Below are 19536 nucleotides of genomic sequence, written 5' to 3'. Positions count from 1 at the left end.
AATGGATTGGTCTATTACATGAGACTATTGCTTAGGGGATCATGCAGAAAATAACAGGAAACAGGTGATAGCGAGTCATTTCAACTCATACACATTCATATCCGACAAAATGTCAAACTATAAACTACATGTAAGTACAGCTTTGTCTCATGGACTGTCATGAAACATTTTTGCAATAATGGAGGCCGGTTTAAATCTAAAAAAAAAATCCCTGTTGCTATACCAAGCAGAGAAAACTGAAGAATTTAATCTTATGTCAGCAGCCAAGATTCAGTATATCTGTTATTACTGAAACAGGATAAACACATGTATCCAGAAAGATCTGCATCTGATCTGATCTTGTCTGATCAAACATGTAGATCCTGAAGCTGACAGCTCTGAAGATCAAAAAGCAAGCCACTTTTTTCTTTTACAAATAATCACTTACGATTCCTGTTACAGCTGACCTGAGGGAGCCCCACATCACAATATTCCCTCCGTGTTGCGGAAGATGTGGTGTAGCACCAAGGTCTCTCTGCATTGACCTCTGACACAGTACGGCAGTAGTTGTGGTCCCCAAGCCCATCATCAGGGAAGCGGTCGGGGGTGTGGTGGTGTACGTGGGGCTCCTGGACGGTCCACTTCTGGCAGGTTTTGCCTGAGGCAGTCGTTGACACAAATCCACGGTAGTCAGAACCCTGTTGGTCAGTGTAACATTCCGGGGAATCTGAAGACAAAAAATCACACAGCAGAAAAATTTTTACATCATTCGCTTAAAAAACTTCCAACTGATTTTTTCACTACCAATTCCACGCACAGCAAAATGCACTGCATGTTTTGGGTTCTGATGCTTGGTACTTCCACAAAATTATCCCCAACAAACATTTTACTTCATTTTGTGAAGTAAAACTGGCTGGAAGGTGGGTGTGGGATGGTGTAGGAGTTTCCTCAACTTCTTCCTCCAGGACAGGAGTAATGTTTGATTACCATCAAGGCCGACAAGTCAACTTAGTTTTCAATTTCTGTCAATTCTGAAAGGTTTTGCTCTCATTTATGAGGTGCTTTCAATGAACTGTAGCACTGAATATGTCTTCATTATATATCCCTTCACAATGTCATTCCGCCCTTCAAACTACAATGCAGCACGCTCTTTATTTTAGGAAGCAAATAGAAATCACAACCAACAAAAACTTTTTCTTATTAGTTTCTTGCTGTGGAGAGAATAAGTGAAACTAAATAAGTAAAAAGCAATGACTATCTCACTGCCGCAAGATAGGCTTCGATTCAGAATCTTTAGCAAATGATTTACTCACTGATACTACATGCAATTAGGTACTAACTTAATACAGCAATGAAAAGTCATTATTGGTTCTTGCCCTTCTGTGCTTCTATTCTTTTTTCAGAACTCCTGAGAACAATAAAAACATCCTCACACACTCTTTTCAAACTTTTCATTCCCTGGGTCACTCATACAGGCAAGTTTGGAAAAACACAATAAGAAACAAAATGAATGCAATTAATACATGGAACAAAAAGACCTTTCATGCCAATTAAAAATGTAAATAAACAAAGAAGCAGCCAACACAAGGGAAATCTTTATTCCAAAACAAAAAGAATGTGGTTAAAAATCAGACAAACAAGATGACATGATACCAGACACAGTACATAGACATTTTGCACATTTATCCTCCTAGCATGTGTCTTTTCATTTTTGCACACTGTATTACAAATAGCTGAAAGAAACTCCTGATGATTAGGTTCACTGAAACACAGAGGTGCATTTTAAGGGTGGTGGTACAAAAACTACATTGCACAAAACCTTCAAAAACTAATCACTACTAAAAATAAATGCATGCAGGACAAAATTTTAAGTCATGACAAAAATAAAAAAGACTAAAGGTTACAAATTATGCATAACATTACATGAATGCAAGCATGACAGTGCTGTTGTTACTAATTGTCTAATTAATGGTTAACAAATTTTAAGTCCCCAAGCAATGGTGTATCCAGCGTAAGGTGGGGGAACGGGTGGGTGAGAATGGGTTGCCATTTTATGGGGATTGGAAGTGCCATTATTTTAAAAATGGTAAGGTATACCCACTTTTGGGGGGGGGTTGAAGATTTTTTCCTTGACAACAACAATGGACAGTCATTTGAGGAAAAAAATTGCATTTTGTCCCCCTGGACCCAAGGCCTGGATACACCACTGTCCCCAAGGTATTGGAAGTTGAGAAACTTACTTTGTCAACTTCCAACACTGAGGGGAGCTAATATCAACAATACAACTGAAACATGCCACGTTACATTTACTTTACCACACCTCATGCATATTCAGTTACAATTACAAGGGAAAGGCAGCGTAACCACAATGAAATAACATGCATTAAGGATAATATGTGCGCAATGCTTGCGTGTGCATACTTTATCTGAACGGCAATTCCACTGAACTGTTCCTGAGGATACTTACTAGCATATTTGATTGATGCACGGTTCTTTGTGTGTGTGCCCAGTAACAGCAAATTAGTGACTGACACATGATCACAAATGGGCCAATCAGAATTTGTCTCTTAATTATGAATATGTATGAGGTGTGGTAATACGGATGTAAACTGTAAGTTAATAATGCTAACTATTGCTACATATTCACATTTCTCTTTGTGCTCCAATGAATTGTCATGCTTGTACAGGTCAAGTTTTTTCCTGCCACTATTATTTTGTTCTACCGGGATTTCTGCATTTCTGCTCTGCTGGTCTTCCTACATCGCAGTAGTCCCATCGCTTCTGGCTGCTGGTGGTGTAGCACCAGGGATGAGAGTCATCGTCTGGGTTTCGGCAGTAGTTGTGCATGCCAATGCCCCGGTGGGCATTGGCCTGAGGGGTGACCGTGTGCTCATGGGGGTATTGGACCCCCCAGGACTGGCACTGGATGCCTCCCCTCGTCTGGGAGACCCTTCCTCGATAGTCCTGGCCTTCAGGGAGATTGTAGCATTCCCGTGCTAAGATGCCCAACCCAAAGAGGAAAAAAAGCTCTAAATCCTTCGACATCAAAGCATAAGTGTTTCTAAGGAGTGATTCGAAGGGGTGGGCAATCATTTTCTGGAAGGTTACTAAATGCATTTGTTAAAATGCAAATAGAGAATTGCATTGCAAATACAGAACTCTCTTTTCTCATTTAAGTTCTGAGGGTAAAAGGGATAGGCTCTGGTAGATATTCTATTTATCATTCGTTACACTACTGCATTTATAGTAAATAAAAACCCACATTTAGGCAATACATAAAACAATCACTTGGAATATGATGAGACTTTGAAAAATTAAACTTCAAATTGAGATTACATGTTAGGATAAAGAAATGAAAATTGAACGAAGGTGCTTTCATTGTTAAGTGAAGCAACTAGCAAAGCTTTGGCTTGACAAAACAAAAAATTAAAGGAACAGTACAATTTTTTCGGGGGGGGGGATTTCTTTTATAAATTCAACTTACGGCTCAAATCTTTGTATTAAAGAAGAATTCTCAAATGAAAAACTTGCAAGTGAAGTCAGTAGCAGAATGGCGAAACATTTGCAGAATAAAAGAAACTATTAAGGACAGAGGTAGGCTACCTCCAGACCAAAGCAAAATTGTTCAATGCAGAATATTCCCAAATCATGCTTAGGTCAAGAAAGATACACAGAGGCACTTCATCATGGTCAACATCTTGTATGTAACATCCTGCAATTCAGCATTTACATGTGATGCTTATGTGCAGAACACACAAGCAGAAATGTACTTGGATGCCTCATAAGTACCCGGCAGTACACCCCTGAATCTTTTTTCAAAATTTCAACTTTAACTGTGCGCACTAAAAATTCCACAAACATATCCTTCAGCAAAAAATCTTCAATTGCTATGGGGATGTCAACCATTTCGTTAACGTGTCATACAAATTAAAAAAAAAATCTCAGAGACATTCTTGAACTACTGGTATATGTACATGTACTTGCATTATTCACATATAATCTGACCAAGAAAAAAGGAATCAAATTGTTTGATCTCCCTGCCAAGCAAATTTTCAAATTTCTTGGAGACAATTAAACCTTTTGCATCATAGTCTCTCTCTCTCAAAAAAAATCAGTATACAAACCCATTTCACATAATTTAGATCAACCAAAAAGGCCCCTAATTTACTCCCAACAATCACACATGTATTTGTAAAATCAGTAGTAAGTTTGGGTAGAACATCACCCAAAAAACAATGAATAACTGAATTTGTTGATATGTTTGGGTTCATTTTTGTAATACATGTAAGCTCTTATTCTTTGGAAAAAGTGACACTGACAACATAAAGTAAAACTCCAATTTCCAAACAAAGCACTCCTTGCTCCTTCAAATCCACTAGGAGTTTTAGAAAGATTTTTGATGCACAGAGGCAGAGTTCAGTCTACATTAATTTATACAGAAGTTAAGGCTGCCTGAAAGACAGTGTGGAGAATGAAGCATGAGGTTCCTGCATGTTAGATTTTTGAGGATTTATGGAGCCAAGTGAAAATGCCTTTAGGCTTGAAGTTACCAACACATTCTGTTTGTACTATATTCATTGGTAAAAACAAGACAGAGAAGCATCTTTGGTGTGAGTTTATGGCTAAAAAAAGGCTCATGGAACTGCAAATAAATGATATCATGGCGAGGTTTTGCTACACATACACCGTACTTGTAAAAGTTGAGCACATTTAAACTTAAAAGAATTTCAGTGCAATTTCTTTTGTTTGATTCAAGTCGGATTCCCTCCCATGCCGACTATGATCCAGTTGTTGCTCAAAACCCAGGAGACAGGGCAAAGCTTCACTTCAAGCTCTCAGAGTACGGCTTAAGAAGAGTCAAGCCATGCAGATGAGCACAACCTAAGCAAAATATTTCTTGGAACCAAACAGATGATATTACAATTACCTTGCGGACTCATGGATCGTACAATGGGCTGAAGCCAGTCTGATATGTCTGAGACGCCAACCTCTTTCCCTGTACTGATTTCAGCAACTTTGCCTACTGGAAGGGATCAATGGGCTAGAATACACAACAGACTGGGGAGGAGGCTGTGGGGGCTCATATACACTACAAACATCTAACAAAAGAAACTCAGTGCACTAACAATGACCGTCCATTGTTACTGCACTGTACTTCTTTTGTTAGATGTACGTAGTGATATTAAACATCAGGCAGTTCCAAATTGAAACTTTGGTCTTCCCATGAGTCAAATCCCAATGACACTTTAAATGGCTTCATACATGTATTTGATGCAGCATTACTTGCAGGCCACATATTGATGAGGTGACCAGCACTTCCCAAGTAGGCCAACAATAATTCTGTTTCTGGCACAGCAAGCGGAGTATCCAAATATATTACACATTTAACAACAAACACTGGCTATTCAAACTATCGCTTTTTGTCCCACATCTTGGCTCAGTCTCTATGGCTTCATCTTAAGCAACAGGACCAGTTTCAACAATTTACTGTCTGTGGGAACCAAACCTTCCCCTCGTATTAGCCAAATGGATACTTGTACAGTAGCGTATAGTGCTTACAGCATGAAGGGTCTCAAACTGAAGACTGGGTCCACATTAAAATCTGACACCCGAGCTGGTGTTAGAAACAAGGCTAAGATTTAGGGCTGGGTCAATTCCAACAATTCACTATTGGAAGATTTGACCTTCAGTTCGATCAAATATCCGAATATTCAGTCTTACCAACTGGCAGATTGTTCATGATTAAACTATATACAAAATCAGTTGCAATAATGCACACAATTGTACTTTATAATCACTATAATTGCCTCTCATGTCTAGGAGTATCTCCAGCCACAATTTAGGAAGATTTAAGAGATGAACAATGCTTCTTGCTCTGTTGAAAATTTCTATTCCTTTTAAATTTTTAGCATTAATCCCCCAAGGTGTATGTAAAATAATACTGAAATGAGAGGATTTGGGACAGTTAGGGCTAATGAATAATTTACTTTTTGAGTCGTCGTAAGATTTCTGTTGCTTTTTATTAGAATCTGCATGAAACAAGCCTCCATGGTGCAATCTTTCTCATTTAAAACAAAAGAAAATTCTCCCTTCCTTTTCATGAATTTTGCATTTGAATATTCAAACTCAGAATATTCTACAATCGATCAAGTATTCAAATATTTGGCACAGCCCTACTGAGATTTGAAAAAAAGTTAAGTGCAAAACACAATTTTCAGCTTGAAATTTAAATGCCACAAGAGACATCAGTTGCAATTTTGTCACTCTCTAAAGACAGACCTTTAAAAGAGCAAAATATAAAATAGGACTTTTGGGATACTTGGCAAAGTGCATACACCCTACATTAAGGCAACAGTGATTGGCATGTGAATTGGACAACATAAGTCTCATCCAGTAACTAACATGAGCCATTGACTACTGCCTGATGTCATTGCTATAACTTTGCAATTCAATTCAAAAGTAAAGCCACACACATACACACCCCTACACAGCACCACTGGAGCTTTTAACAAACGTTTGAATATTGAGGCTATTACCTGGATTAGAGTCTGGGTCCATACTTGGTGGGCTGCAGACGATACCAGCAGCCTCCCTCTCAACAATACAGTTGGAGATCCCCCAGCCGTCAAACTGACACAGCTGCAGGGCATCCTCTGATCCTTGACATTGGATGTCATCCATCAGGAACTGTTTCTTGCCGGGGTTACCCCCAAAACGACTGAAAGCATTGGACACAGCTTCAACAGGTTCCCTGAAAAATGTTACAATATTGTACGTTAAGAGGAGACAGGTTGTCACAGGGACCCCCCATCTCTGCGCCATCTCTGAGAAATGGAAAATGTTTGTTGCAAATTAATTGCAACAAATCATTTCTTTGCCACTAGTAACCGTAACACTTGTGACTGGTCTTGTGATGTGACTTCAATACTGCCATTAACACTGGGGGTACTTTTTATGTAAGTTTTGCATATACACATCAATCATGGAAACATAATTTCCTCCAAAATCTTAAAACCAAAAGTAAGGGTTTTATTGTGCTTTTTACTGAAACTTCTTTAGACTACATGGTTATGAAAAATATTATCAACCATAATTTGATGGAAAGATATTGTCCAAAGAGAGCAGCTTTTGTAATTTTTATCAGAGATTATTCAGTTGAGACCATGTTTCCCTATGTCAGGATTTGCAAGGTTTCTGATTGTAAAACTTTTAAAAGTAGTATACGCCAATCTTGAAAAAAAAGGACTGCTAAATTACCTTTAAAAAAATGATATTTTACAGTAAAGTTTAATAATAGAAGTGTATCATTGTTGAAGGAAGAGACATAAACTTGAAAGTAAATTTGTCGACCTTTACTCCAAGTCATGAAAAAAATGCTATTTTGGGAGGGGGGCCATCTATGAGCTTTGATCTGCATATACACCTAGCCTGTACATTATGTAGGTACTCAGGAACAAATGGACTTTTTGCAAGGCAAATTACATGAGCTTTGCTTTTGGTGTTACATCTGCCATTGTCCTTGATATTTCTTAAAGCAGTGAACGCACCAATTGAAATGAATGGAATGATACCCAAAGATAATAACAAAGCCACAAAATGGCAAATTCTGAAAATTACAGCAAATGAGAATGGTGTATACTACCTTTAAGAACCGAATTGGGCATCTGAATTGGCCACGTAATATATCTTTGAGTCCCTAACATAGGCTCAGTAAGCAACACATAGGCCTTACCCATAGCCAAGTTGTCTACAAACAACTCTTGCATCTTCCATCCCCCAGTAATCATCACACACAAGCCCCCATCTGCTGTTGGCATCTCTTTTGACCTCAACTCTTCCTTCATATTCGGTCCCACCATCGACAAGTCTGGAAAAGGAACAGAAACTCTGGAGTGTTGAGATGCGGAGAAAGGAAATCTCCCACTGTGGAAACCTATGACTGCTCTGAATACAAATAATAACTTCAATTATTTGACTTTGGGAGTGTGACCCAGATTTGAATTCCACCTTGGTCAAAATGCAAATTGAATTTTCAGTCCCTATATGCTAACTGGAGTTTTTCTCTCATCTCAAAAACTGAATATTTCTTCCATGTCTTCTCCCAGAAGCCGGGTGTACATATGTTAAATGAATGGTAAAGAAGTGTAAGATTTGCAATAAAACCCTTTTTGTTCAGTTATCCAATATTTTAAACAAACTTCAAGTACAAGTGTGCACTGACTTGAGTTTCTCACATCATTTGACCCAGAAGTTTCTGTCTGAAACCTGGCTTCATTTAAGTTGATGGATTCAGAACTGTTGAACCCAGCTTTTCACATAAGGCATGCTGTTCTGTTCTTCAGTACCAAACTGTATGCCACAGGTTATTGCACCAAGGGAATTTGGAAGGATCAGAGTTAGTAAAGGTGAGAAATGCCAGTATTTTGTACTTGAAAATCGCGTTCTAGTTCACAACTACATGTACATTTATGTTGGCAAAGACAACAACGCAATATACTTATTAACCTGATGCTGTATTCTGTTTCCACTGCTGGTGACCCTGATGTCAACCAAATGAAAAAAAGAAAGAAGAAAAAAGTTTCAACAAATCATGATTTATAACTAGCACTCTCATACAATCTATGTTACTCACTTGTATTTCCTTTAAGAACACCTCACCCACAGATTCTGTATCTTGATTGGCTAAAAGTGCGTCATGTGGCAACTTTTTTGTATCACCACTCCAAAAAAGACTATACACATGCAGCCTTGCTCTGAAAAAGAACTATACCCATGGCAACCAAAGAATTATATACATAGCAACGAAACCATGAATAGTACCCAGGCCTGTATTTCAGCTCAAAGCATAAACCCTTATCCTGTTTATCTGTCACACTCCAACCCGTTGAGCCAGGCTACCGTAAGTACTAGCTACAAATTGGATAGATTATAAGGATGAAGATGCAAATAGTCAGGACTGGTATGTCATGTAGTTTATGTTGTCCGCACACCCACTCTAACACACAATTTGTTAAATGGAACACAAACGAAATGCTCTTTGGTGTTTTACTATTGTTTTTTATCTTAAAATGTGCAGAATCTGTGGATGAGATGTTATAAAACAAATATTGCTTGCTTTAATCCTTGGTGTTCCATGAAGCATTCTATTTCCCCTCCACTTCTCCTCGGGAAAATAGAATATTCCATGGATCACCTCGGTAGGCTGGCTTTACTATACCACTCAAAGCAGTCAATATTTGTATACTACTTCCATACCACTTCTTTTCACTGTCTGTTTCACTCGTCCTTTCAACTAATTCCTTGTTTCTTCATTGAATTTATTCATACACTAATTTGGTGATGAGAAATTAGAAGCCATTACAACAGTGACATCATATTTGTGGCCAGGGGTTGTATCTGTCACATGCTTCAATAAACAGAACTTGTGACTTGCGAAAAATGTGCGTGTGCCTCAACTTTAACGGAAATATGCAGTGGACATTCAGCTCAACTTGTCTTCATGCGCATTACTATGTGTTTCAACAATAAAAACAAGATATAAGTGTTTCTTTTCACTAAAAGGGTCCAAAAGGCGGTAGGTTTTTTCCATGCCGGTACACATGAAGAACCTAGTTGAAGAGTGGTTGAGACTTGGCAAAAACATTTAAATTATCAGGTTACCACTGTTAGCATGATGCATGGTACCAGTAATGTACAAGCTCCCTTTACTGTGTTTGTGCCACATACAAACCCACTACCTAGAGACAAAAAAGAAAAGCTGAACACCAAATGCCCATCTGAAGTTACATCCCATACGCTTGTGCACTTTTAGATGATCGTGTCAGTCCCAAGGGGACTTGTTCCTCCCTTTTTTTCCACTATAAACCCTTTCTTTTGTGCAAAAATCCACATCTTGTTAGAGTTAGAAAAAAACTGTTTCTAAATGGGAGTGTGTTCTTTCTGCCAGTTGAAACTGTTTCAGTTGGTCATCACTGGTCAAGTGTTTTGGTGCACCTTCATTGTTTACACAAGCATTGATTCAATTTGTGATTATGACATCAGAAACAATTCTTGCTTCATGAATGCAAACATATTGCCTTGAACTGACCCTGAAAAAGGGAATGGATAAATGAGTGTGGAAAACCATCACCGCTAATCAAAGAGGGCTCACTTGTTTCTCCATTACCTCCTGTGTTTTTATTGGTGTTTGGCACTCTTGGTTTCCCATACTGCTGTAAGTAGCCTTCTACACCAGACAGTCTTTCCCCATCATCGTCTTCATTGCTATTGCTAGCATCCCTCTTCTCTCTGTCTCTGATGTACAACGTCTTGTCCACTACATGTATGTGCCACGAAATTACAAAAAGGACTTAAAGCCATAAGAAAAATATAGTGCTCGAGGCCATCAACAACTTGTGTACAAGCTTGCTATTTCTTGTGTGGATATGAGAATAAATGCTGTCCTCACAATGCAGGTAGTGAAGATGGAGGGTGTGGTTGTGTGTTTAGGGGAAGGGGGGTAATGATTTGTTTTTAATAAAATGATCACCGGCAACATCTAACCGATAATAATGAACCAAAAACAATGACAACTTGAGCCTAATTGTCTCAAGCAAGGGACCCCATCACGGTTAGTTTTTCAGAATTCCTGCACTGAACTGGGTTGTCCTGAGATTTTAATGACTTTACCCCTTTCAGTGTCAAGAATGCACAGTGTCACCCAGATCAATCTGCCATTCACCAAGGTTTGAGTCTACTGATGCAGAAACTAGAAAATCATCTAGGTATATCGGCCTTGTCAGCCAAGGTCCGTTCAAGGTAGACCTGTGTCATGTGTGTTCATCATTTGTGTTCATGTCAGGGCTAATAGACAAAAATACTGTGAAAAGCCCTCAAAATCAGCATTATCACGAGTTCATGCAGCATCATTGCATTTCTGTCACCAAGCTTGGTCTTAGTTATCATTTGGAATCAGACGACAGAGTAACTAAGACCTTATATCATCTTTCAAAAATATTTCAGCAAGAAAATCCTCTGGAGAAAGAATATCACAGTGTTCTACAACACTGTGATATTTTTCTCTAGTAGTTAAGTTCATTCACAAGCAATCTGGGAAGAATGCCACAGGAATGTCTTCGTCACAGTTAATACCTCAACTTGGGGATAAGTCTTTTGCAAGTTAAATTTGAATAAAATCTGTCGCACTCTTCAAATTCACATGAACATAACAGTTTGACTTCTCCCTAACTAAAGATGCTGTTGCTATACCTCATGATTCGAGGCAAGCTTTTTGCTTAGTTACATAAGAAAGGCCTTGGACCAATATACTGTTTTCAATGGATATGAAGGGTGCAAAGGAACCAGTCCATTCCACAAATACCAGGCGCTCTGTAAAAGTTTGCCACAAATCATAAGGTATAGCAACAGTGTCTTCAGTCTGGGGAATTCAAATCATGTTAATGTGCAATTAGACAACTCAGTGTACCAGATTTCATTCAAATAAAATGGCTTGAATGAGATGGACTTAATCTAAACATTGCAATGGTCAGTAGTAAGACAAGGTACATGTAAGTACAGTGTTTGCCATAACACCTCATCCAGGAGCTGCACCCAAACCTGCCTGCCACACAGAGTACATGTACCTAGCTGATGAGGGTACACCATACCTCTTTTGGGGGCGTGTAATTTCTTCTCTTTTATCTTGCTTCGTGATCTGAGTCCCAGATCTTTACTGATGACATGATCAACCTGTGTTTCCATCAAGAAATGAGAAACATGCACTTCAGAATTACCCTTTTTTCCCCACTGATACATCACCGCACTAACAAGATATAGCAGTCAAAGAATAAGATTTTGCTTCTGGACCTTATAAATCCATTATTCCATTTCCCTCACATAACCAATTAAAAATGCAGCTTTAATTTGCAACATATTTTGACAGTTTGTTTCTAATTAAATATACAGATGTGTAAGCATGTTCAAACCCTTCAATAGGGCCATCTTTTGGAAAGAATTTTTATGACTCCACTGAAGCAGTTGTGTACCAAGTCTAGTATGAGAAGTCAACTAAATTTTCTAAGCATAATTTCCTAACAAAATTGGAAAGTTGTCTCAGTCCCAGATTCATGTCTTATCAGCATTTCCTCCATGAATTACCATGATGTAACATGATGGAAAAAACAAAGGAGGCAGGAGGCAACATTCTTGTATACTTTTTCTTGAGATGACAGAGTCATGAATGTTCATCCGCCATCTTATAAAAATGCACAATCTTTACAAAGGGGCCTTCTTGTTTCTTCTTTCACACAATGCCAATTTCTGATGCACCCGATTTTCTCTCAGCCCCCCCCATTTTTTTGCAGTAAACTTAACCTTCATTTTCATTACCCTGTTTTGGTAAGTTAGTATTATAACAACCAAGAAATCAAATATTTGGCCCAATATTCTCAGTTGCCATAGAATGGTTGTCATTTTTACTGATGTAAAGTTACATGTAGTTCTTCGTTTGACATTCCACAGTCAATGTTGAACAAGAAACTTTTTGATATTCAAACGCTGAATAATTAACCGTTTAACATTCAGGATGCACATGTATCCCTAAAAGCGATGGAGTGCAAAAGGGACCAAAAAACACACTCTGCAACCATGCACATCCACTCACATGTACCCCATTTTACTTGCCACTTCACAATGATGTACACATAAACAACTCTCTCCCCAGAGGCAATCAAGGGTAACAAGTTTTCTGGGGTCAAACAAGCCCTGAAATGTTAGCAACGATTTTTATTGCAGTGTAATTATTACAGGAAACATAAAGGTTAGTTTTATATACATATACTTGCCATTTTCATCAAAACTTTTTCAGTCCACCGAAATAATATACCTGTACATCAATCCCACGCCCAGCTCTAAACTTCTGTTTTTTTCAAAGTGCTTCTGTACACTTAAGTGACCCCACTGCCTCCCTTTCAACCAGGGCAAGGTGGTTTTCCACAGTCGAAATGGCTTTAAAGAAAGTCTTGTTGGAGTTCTTCGCTTGCAAACCAGAGTAAGAAAGTGAATGCATCGCACCATAGTTTTCTCAAATTGAAACAAAATACCCGAACCCCATGCCCTGCCTTGAGATTACATTGAATCTGATGTCACCGTTCTCCTCGATCAGCAACAGTATCTTGCAACCCGAGGAATGGGATTCTTTAGGGTCAAACAAGCCCTGAAATGTAGATGGCACAGTTTTTTTGGTTCTTTTTGCACACCATCACTTTTAGGGGTGTGCATCCTGAATGTCAAACAATTTTGAACATATCAAACAGTTACATGTATTTGCTCAACATTGATAGTCAGACGTCAAGTGAGGAGTAAGTAAATAACTTCACACCGCCGCCATTTTTATATAGTAAAGTTGTTGCTACCAGTTTACAGTCACAAGTTGTCGTACTGTTCTGGCATGTCTTGTGGTGAAAACCAGTGAAAGTGGTAAAGTGAAAAGGAAGGAGTTCCATATACGAACACCACTGATTATTTCCTACAATGATCTATCAGCCGTCAGAAAGCAAAAATATGTCCAGAAAAGTTCAATTTACGAGGGAAAATACAAAGTCATTTAGGCCTACTTTGATTGTATACTTGGGGACCCCTTTTCTGAGATTTCAATCTTGCAAAACTGGTAAGTCCCCCCAAAAAAACAAAGGCAACACTGTCTTTATTGCGCTAACCCTATTTTTGGGAAATTTCAAATTGTAAATTGTGAGAAAATTTGACTTTCTTACCGATTAGAGATAAACTAACCATGCAAATTTGAATCCACCATGTGGCACATGTTATATCACGTACAGTTTCCCCTCAAAACTCAAAACCGTAGCCGTTTTTTACATTTACCCTTCAGTTATTGAGCATGACGTCACAGTGATCTCCCAAGGTGAATTCAACAGTTAAAATGAAGCTCTCCCTTCCCCAAATTTATAATTTCCCATGCCTTAACAGAGAACACTTATTAAGTTTGCATGTAGGCCTAGCTGCGTGGTGTTTATAGACCAGTCTCGTAGGGTTTTGTGCACAGGGTGTCCAGCGGCGTCCGTACACGGAACTCTTTCCAGTTAAACACAGCCCATGTTTACATCACTTGTTCCCTTAAAAAGAGTGGAGAAATGACGGGCAGATACGTCAAAGTCAAATAAATATACCTAAAATTTTATCTTCTCTGTTGCTGTCTGCATCCTTAGCGATCACTGACCAGCTGCACTTCATGTTAAAAATACCGCCTGACTCAAGTGACACCTCGACTCCACAAGTAATTTGCCAGCGTCCTATAAGCAGTATTTTGGGCGCCAGACTAAAAAAGAGCCATTTCGCGAGGGCAAATGCAGCAAGCGCGGGCCTTTTTCCAAACCACAACTTTATTCTTGGATCCTGCAATGGCATCGGAAGTCACTGCTCAAAATCGATCCATTCTGCTCTTCATGTACCGGTGTTTAAATGCCGGTGCATCAAACCAGGATATGAAACCAATGTTTAGAGTCGCATCTTTTCTAAATGTCAGCTGATTTCATGAAACCCTTTGATTAGAACCTGCGGCGTAAGCCTCATACCACAGAGGCTGGACGGCACAACTTGCAAGAGCTGTGCAATGTGTGAGGGTGTGTTTCCGGCATAAAATCAGTTGCTTACCTCAGTGTACCTGCGCAACGTTTCACAATACAATCACAGCTTTAACGACGCTTGTTCCTTTGTGTTACTACAGAAGTCGTTAAATTTCTCGTGAAATTAGTTTTGCCTGTCAGTTTGAACAAAGTTCCGCCTTTGTCGGAACCAAGCAGAACTCTTTGAAAATCGTCTCTCACAGCCAAAAAGGGTTTCATTAGGCCAACCTACAAAAAACAAATGTGTACGAAATTTTCTCATGATGAGCCTGCTTAAGTAAACCGATAGTCAACTCATTCATATTCGATTTGTTCCGCACAACTTACGCAACTAAAATTAGCGCTTATTACACCCCATAATTTCTTGCGCAATTTGCAGACCAGTACAGTGCACCCAAGGGGAGGGGGTGTTCGGGGGCTTGAGTCCTCCAAGAATTTTTCCTTTTGATATTTTATTTTCTGAAAAAGGAAGATACGATACACACCTATACATCTTCAACTACTAGCTATTAATAGTATTATAGCTGTGCATCACAATCCTAAAGCTCTGTGGCGCAACCGGGGGCGGGGGCTTGAGCATCATGAGGTGGTTTTTTTGGGGGGGGCAGTAAATTCAAGTCCGAGGCCCCCTACCTTTAGGACAAATCCTGGGTGTGCACAATGAGCACAATAAAATTTGACATAAGAAAAGTTACGCTACTGCGCCAAAGACCCAACAAATTAAGCGCCGCCTCGTTAAAATGCCAATTTGGGACGTGTTCTTTTGCTATTATCCTTGTAACCACGGACCTTTTACTTAGTATATAGAGGGTCAGTGTTGTAACCAAAGCCTCCGAGGGCAGACTCTCAGTTTTCACCTCGTGCAATTCGTTCCCAAGTTCTTTCTCGATGTTGATCTAGAATAAACCATGGAACAAGGAACCCCTGTGAAACCTCGGCGGTTTCAAAGCGGTGTTACCTCAGCTTTGCTTTAAGTAGGCCTAAGTCCCCAGTTGGCCCCCAGTAAGCCTCCGAGCCATATAGGGAGCTGTAAACAAAGGTCCTAACCAATAAACATGACTTAACTTTCTGTTAACAGTCGTTGTAACTATTTATTTTCAGGGCTCAAGTGCCAGCAACCTGAGTGCACGGACCCAGCATGGATGATGGGGGTTGATGAAGCTGAAAGACCCCACGCAATGAAAATGTCTCCAAGGGACAGCAACCAGTACAGTCTCACTCACCGTGGGCCTGAACGCATGAAAGCAAAGGTCCGTGCGTGTATCACAAAAAAGAAAGTGCATGCATTACAATGCAGACCTGCCAACATGCCGTACTCCTTCCTCACATCAGGCATTACCACACAATAGATTAAAATTTTCAATCAACTGAAGGCTCATTTAAATACCGGTAATGCCTGACCTCACGAAAGAGTACGGCAAGGTTGGCAGGTCTGACAATGTCTTGATTAAAATCCTGCCCCGCCCGATTGGCTCCTTTGTTTACAGAACATGTAAAAATTACTAAGTTACTTTTTTTAGTTACCTGCCGAAGCACAATTTTCTTGAGAAATTCATTTTTTTTGTTTCGGGACGCAGAAAAACGTCGTTTAGCAAGTTCTTTATCACCCATTTAATTTTTTTCCCCAGATCGTGGAAGATGTGTACCAAGTCGGATTCAGACAGGGATTATTGGCTAGAACTACATTGTATGCGGTTCAAGAAATGGGGATTAGGGATGTTGTGTTGCTATACACGTGAGCCATGTGCAGCGGGCCGGATGTGACCGATTCATTGTACTCCCGGTGTCCCATCCCTAAAACCGGTAATATTATGACATCAGTGATTCCGGATTGACTCCACACTCTTCAGGTCATGGTCGATTTTTTTTTCGATGAGACGCCGAAGCAAACTTATGATTTTTCTGCGGCGTAGGCCTAACTGGGGTACATTCTGTTGGGGGCACTTAGGGACTTCGTTTTCTGATGTGAAGCACTAAGTAGTTTCGGTCACTGTTAAAAACACTGACCACCAGCAGATTTTTCCTTTATTTTCTGAGGGGGGGGGCGGCACAGGCCTGGGGTGTCTGTCCCCCTCAGTTATACCAATGTGGTTGTTCCTGCAACTACATGTATTACTAGTCTGTCGTGTATTATGCCCGATGCAAATACAACTGTGCACGAACAATCGGTATACTATTTGTAATTCTGCAAGGCACTGCACAAAATACAATGTTTTTTTTACCATTCGTAGGAATTAGAATATTGGAGAGTGTACATCTTTGCAAGCTCTAGTCTCGTAAATAGCGTACTCCTTAACTTAGCACGAGGAATTCTTGGTTTGGCCTCGAAACTATGTTGGATGTCATAATGATGATTTACTATGGTTACCATCTTCCTCCTGAAGGGAAATAATGTTTTATTTTATGAAACCCGTTGCCAAGAACTACTATTATTACCGATGGCTGACCCCACCAAACTGCGAATATTTACATTAGGCCTATATATAACAATCAAGTATGATTGACAACTTCTGTCAGCTATATAGGGCCTATAGTACTAGCTCGGCGGGCATGGCGGGTAACGTACATACAGCATGAAACAGCCAGATTCACGTCATGTAATTCAATGTGCATATGTATTTGCATCTACCGATCTCAAACCAAAGTTTCATGATCTGAAATTGCCCAAAAGGAAAAGAAGTTTAGTTATTAGATAAGAGAACAGTTTGAGTTAAGTTCTATAAGAGAACTCCAAGTCATATTCCATTTATTAATTAGTTTTAGATTGAGAGGCTTACCTCTGTTAAAAGAAACAATGTTATGACAATGGTAAGTCCAAGCAGATGTATTGTGCGCATACTGGCGGGCCCCTGTGAAAAATCTCTCCAGCAAAACTTGGATGACAGCGGACACCGGTGGTTAGGGCCTTTAGTCCGTTGGCAGCAACCTGTTCACTTTAAGGCTACAATCTGCACTGGTAAATAGTAGAAGCTGTGAGTACCCGTAACTTTTGAGCAGGCTGCACTCACTCCGAGCTCCTCTTGCCGTCAATAGGTCACCTTTCGAGCTTGGCAACTCTTTTTGTAGGAGGTCAAATACGCTCGCGTGGGTGGTTGGGACTTCCTCCTTCAGCGAATAAGGGTCCCCGTTGCTGATGACGCTAATTACTGCTGCCTTGTGGGTGTCGCGTGCAGTGTAGACGGGTGTACTGAACCAGCATGGTACCAGGAAAGTGAGGGGGGTGGGACTTGGAAGGGGTTGAAGGGAAGATGTTTAAATTAACTGAGAACAATTGACTTCCCGCGAGGAACTGGTGTCGGTTCAGCGGTAACCAGCAAAGGGGCGCTGTTAGTAACCGGTAAAAAAACGTTAGTCAGTCAAACGACCGATGAACTTGACTCACTCAGGTTTCAGCGCTCACTGTCTCCAAATATGGTTTTCCTGGTAGCCACTCGGCATGCCTGCACGATAACGAAACGGCCAGTTAAAGACGTACCAGAAAATTTCCACACAACCATGCAAGGGTGAACGAGCAAAGCCCAATACGCCTATTATAGGGAACAGAAGCAGTGTTAAGTTTAAGAGCGACGGTCACTTCGACGGCTAAGACTTGTGCCCTTTTTGAATTGTGGAAGCTCAGAGAATTCCGCAACTTTGTTGCTGTGGAACCATTATCAAGTCGATACAAGTACTGACGTGTACAGTGTATAATGTGGAGCAATTTGGTTGGCCTTCTACATCCATAAGGCCTACGTGTGGGATTCGTCTTTGCTTTTGGCATTTTGTCTACTTTGATTAATGTGGACAGATAAGCTATAGTTATACACAAACTCTGAGATATGAATTGTTTAAGCACAGACAAAAACCACAGGCCCGAGAATCTGGAACTGTTTAATATAATCAACACAGATGTGATTTTCTGTCCTTCAGCACTCTTTGCGAATTACAGAAATCCGGGACGTCGAATGACAGCAGATTTCTACAACAGCAACATTTCGTGTCCGGTTTGCACACTGAGGTACGAAATACGTTCTACTTTGTGCCTCAACATTTTGTGCTGGAGTCAAGTCCATCAAAAGTCCTTTCACACTGTACCAGTAATGTGCATAAGGAATCAGGAATCCTTTTGTTACAATTCATTTTGAACAGTATGTGACTTGGCTTAAGACTGAATGACTTGTGATGAACTTGCGGGGACTTGTAATGCATATAGGCCAACTCAATTATGCAGCACCGGGATTTTATAAAACAAAACGTGTTATCTCCCTTCTGCCAAATTCCCCATTTCCTCCGGTCGACAGTCCAAATATAGATCTGTTATAGAGCATAGACCTACCTCTGGAACAGAGTTTCAAGAAAAGGGTCACTCAGTATTTACAATGACGTACAGCTCCAGTTTATGATGTTCGTGTCGTTTGCTATTGCATAAAGAGTAAAATGTGCTGTGACTGCATGTAGAAATCAGAGGTAAATCTAAATATGCAAAAAGAAAAATATAATTGTAACAGTGATTTCCCTATTTTGTTCAAATATTTAGGACCCGAATTGACTTGAGCTAAATGTTTGACTCAAGTCAACTTTTTGCCTAAGGACGCGACTCTACTGGGTCTCATATATACGTTACAGTGACCCGACTCGAGTCACCTTGAGTCACTATACGTTGCAATGACTTGAATCGAGTCACAAATAGCGACTCGTTACAAGTTACAAGTCTGCCATGATCAGCTTTCAATAACAATCCTCTTTATTTCAACATTCGCCCTTTAAACAGCCATTATTGGAAACTACAACAGTTGAAATTGTACATGATTAATTGTGAACAGAGTTCCAAGGCGCTGTCACCAATTCACTCTCTGGCCAATTCGTGTTAGAGTAAACGGTACGTGATTTCCCCTGTAAAAGTGGTTTCATTTTCGGTCTGGCTGTGAGACTTTCAAGTTCCAGGCAGAGGGATGAGTGA

At 39.9% G+C, this 19536-nt stretch overlaps 1 protein-coding gene across 5 annotated transcripts in view; it reads right to left on the bottom strand.

The window, feature by feature from the left end:
* LOC110982961 (apolipoprotein(a)-like) overlaps positions 1-17917 on the bottom strand; it is a 40690-nt gene extending 22773 nt beyond the window's left edge. Inside the window, exons 1-9 of one of the 5 annotated variants that reach the window (XM_087130018.1) lie at positions 17375-17917; positions 11625-11706; positions 10130-10294; positions 8485-8518; positions 7712-7846; positions 6516-6730; positions 4907-5002; positions 2703-2975; positions 428-706 (exon numbers count right to left, since the gene is read on the bottom strand). In XM_087130018.1, coding sequence (XP_086986144.1) covers positions 428-706; positions 2703-2975; positions 4907-5002; positions 6516-6730; positions 7712-7846; positions 8485-8518; positions 10130-10294; positions 11625-11706; positions 17375-17434 — 1339 coding nt within the window. In that variant the 5' untranslated portion in view covers positions 17435-17917. The remainder of the gene's footprint in view (positions 1-427; positions 707-2702; positions 2976-4906; positions 5003-6515; positions 6731-7711; positions 7847-8484; positions 8519-10129; positions 10295-11624; positions 11707-17374) is intronic. The other 4 variants (XM_087130019.1, XM_087130020.1, XM_022241816.2 and 1 more) reach the window with 4 other exon arrangements.
* Positions 17918-19536: the final 1619 nt, after the last annotated feature.

This window comes from Acanthaster planci, linkage group LG19 (assembly GCF_054643075.1).
Source record: "Acanthaster planci isolate LZ-2023a linkage group LG19, COTS_SCS, whole genome shotgun sequence".
NCBI lineage: Eukaryota > Metazoa > Echinodermata > Asteroidea > Valvatida > Acanthasteridae > Acanthaster > Acanthaster planci.
Note: the sequence above shows the minus strand (reverse complement) of the source record. Positions and strands in the feature narration are given on the sequence as shown.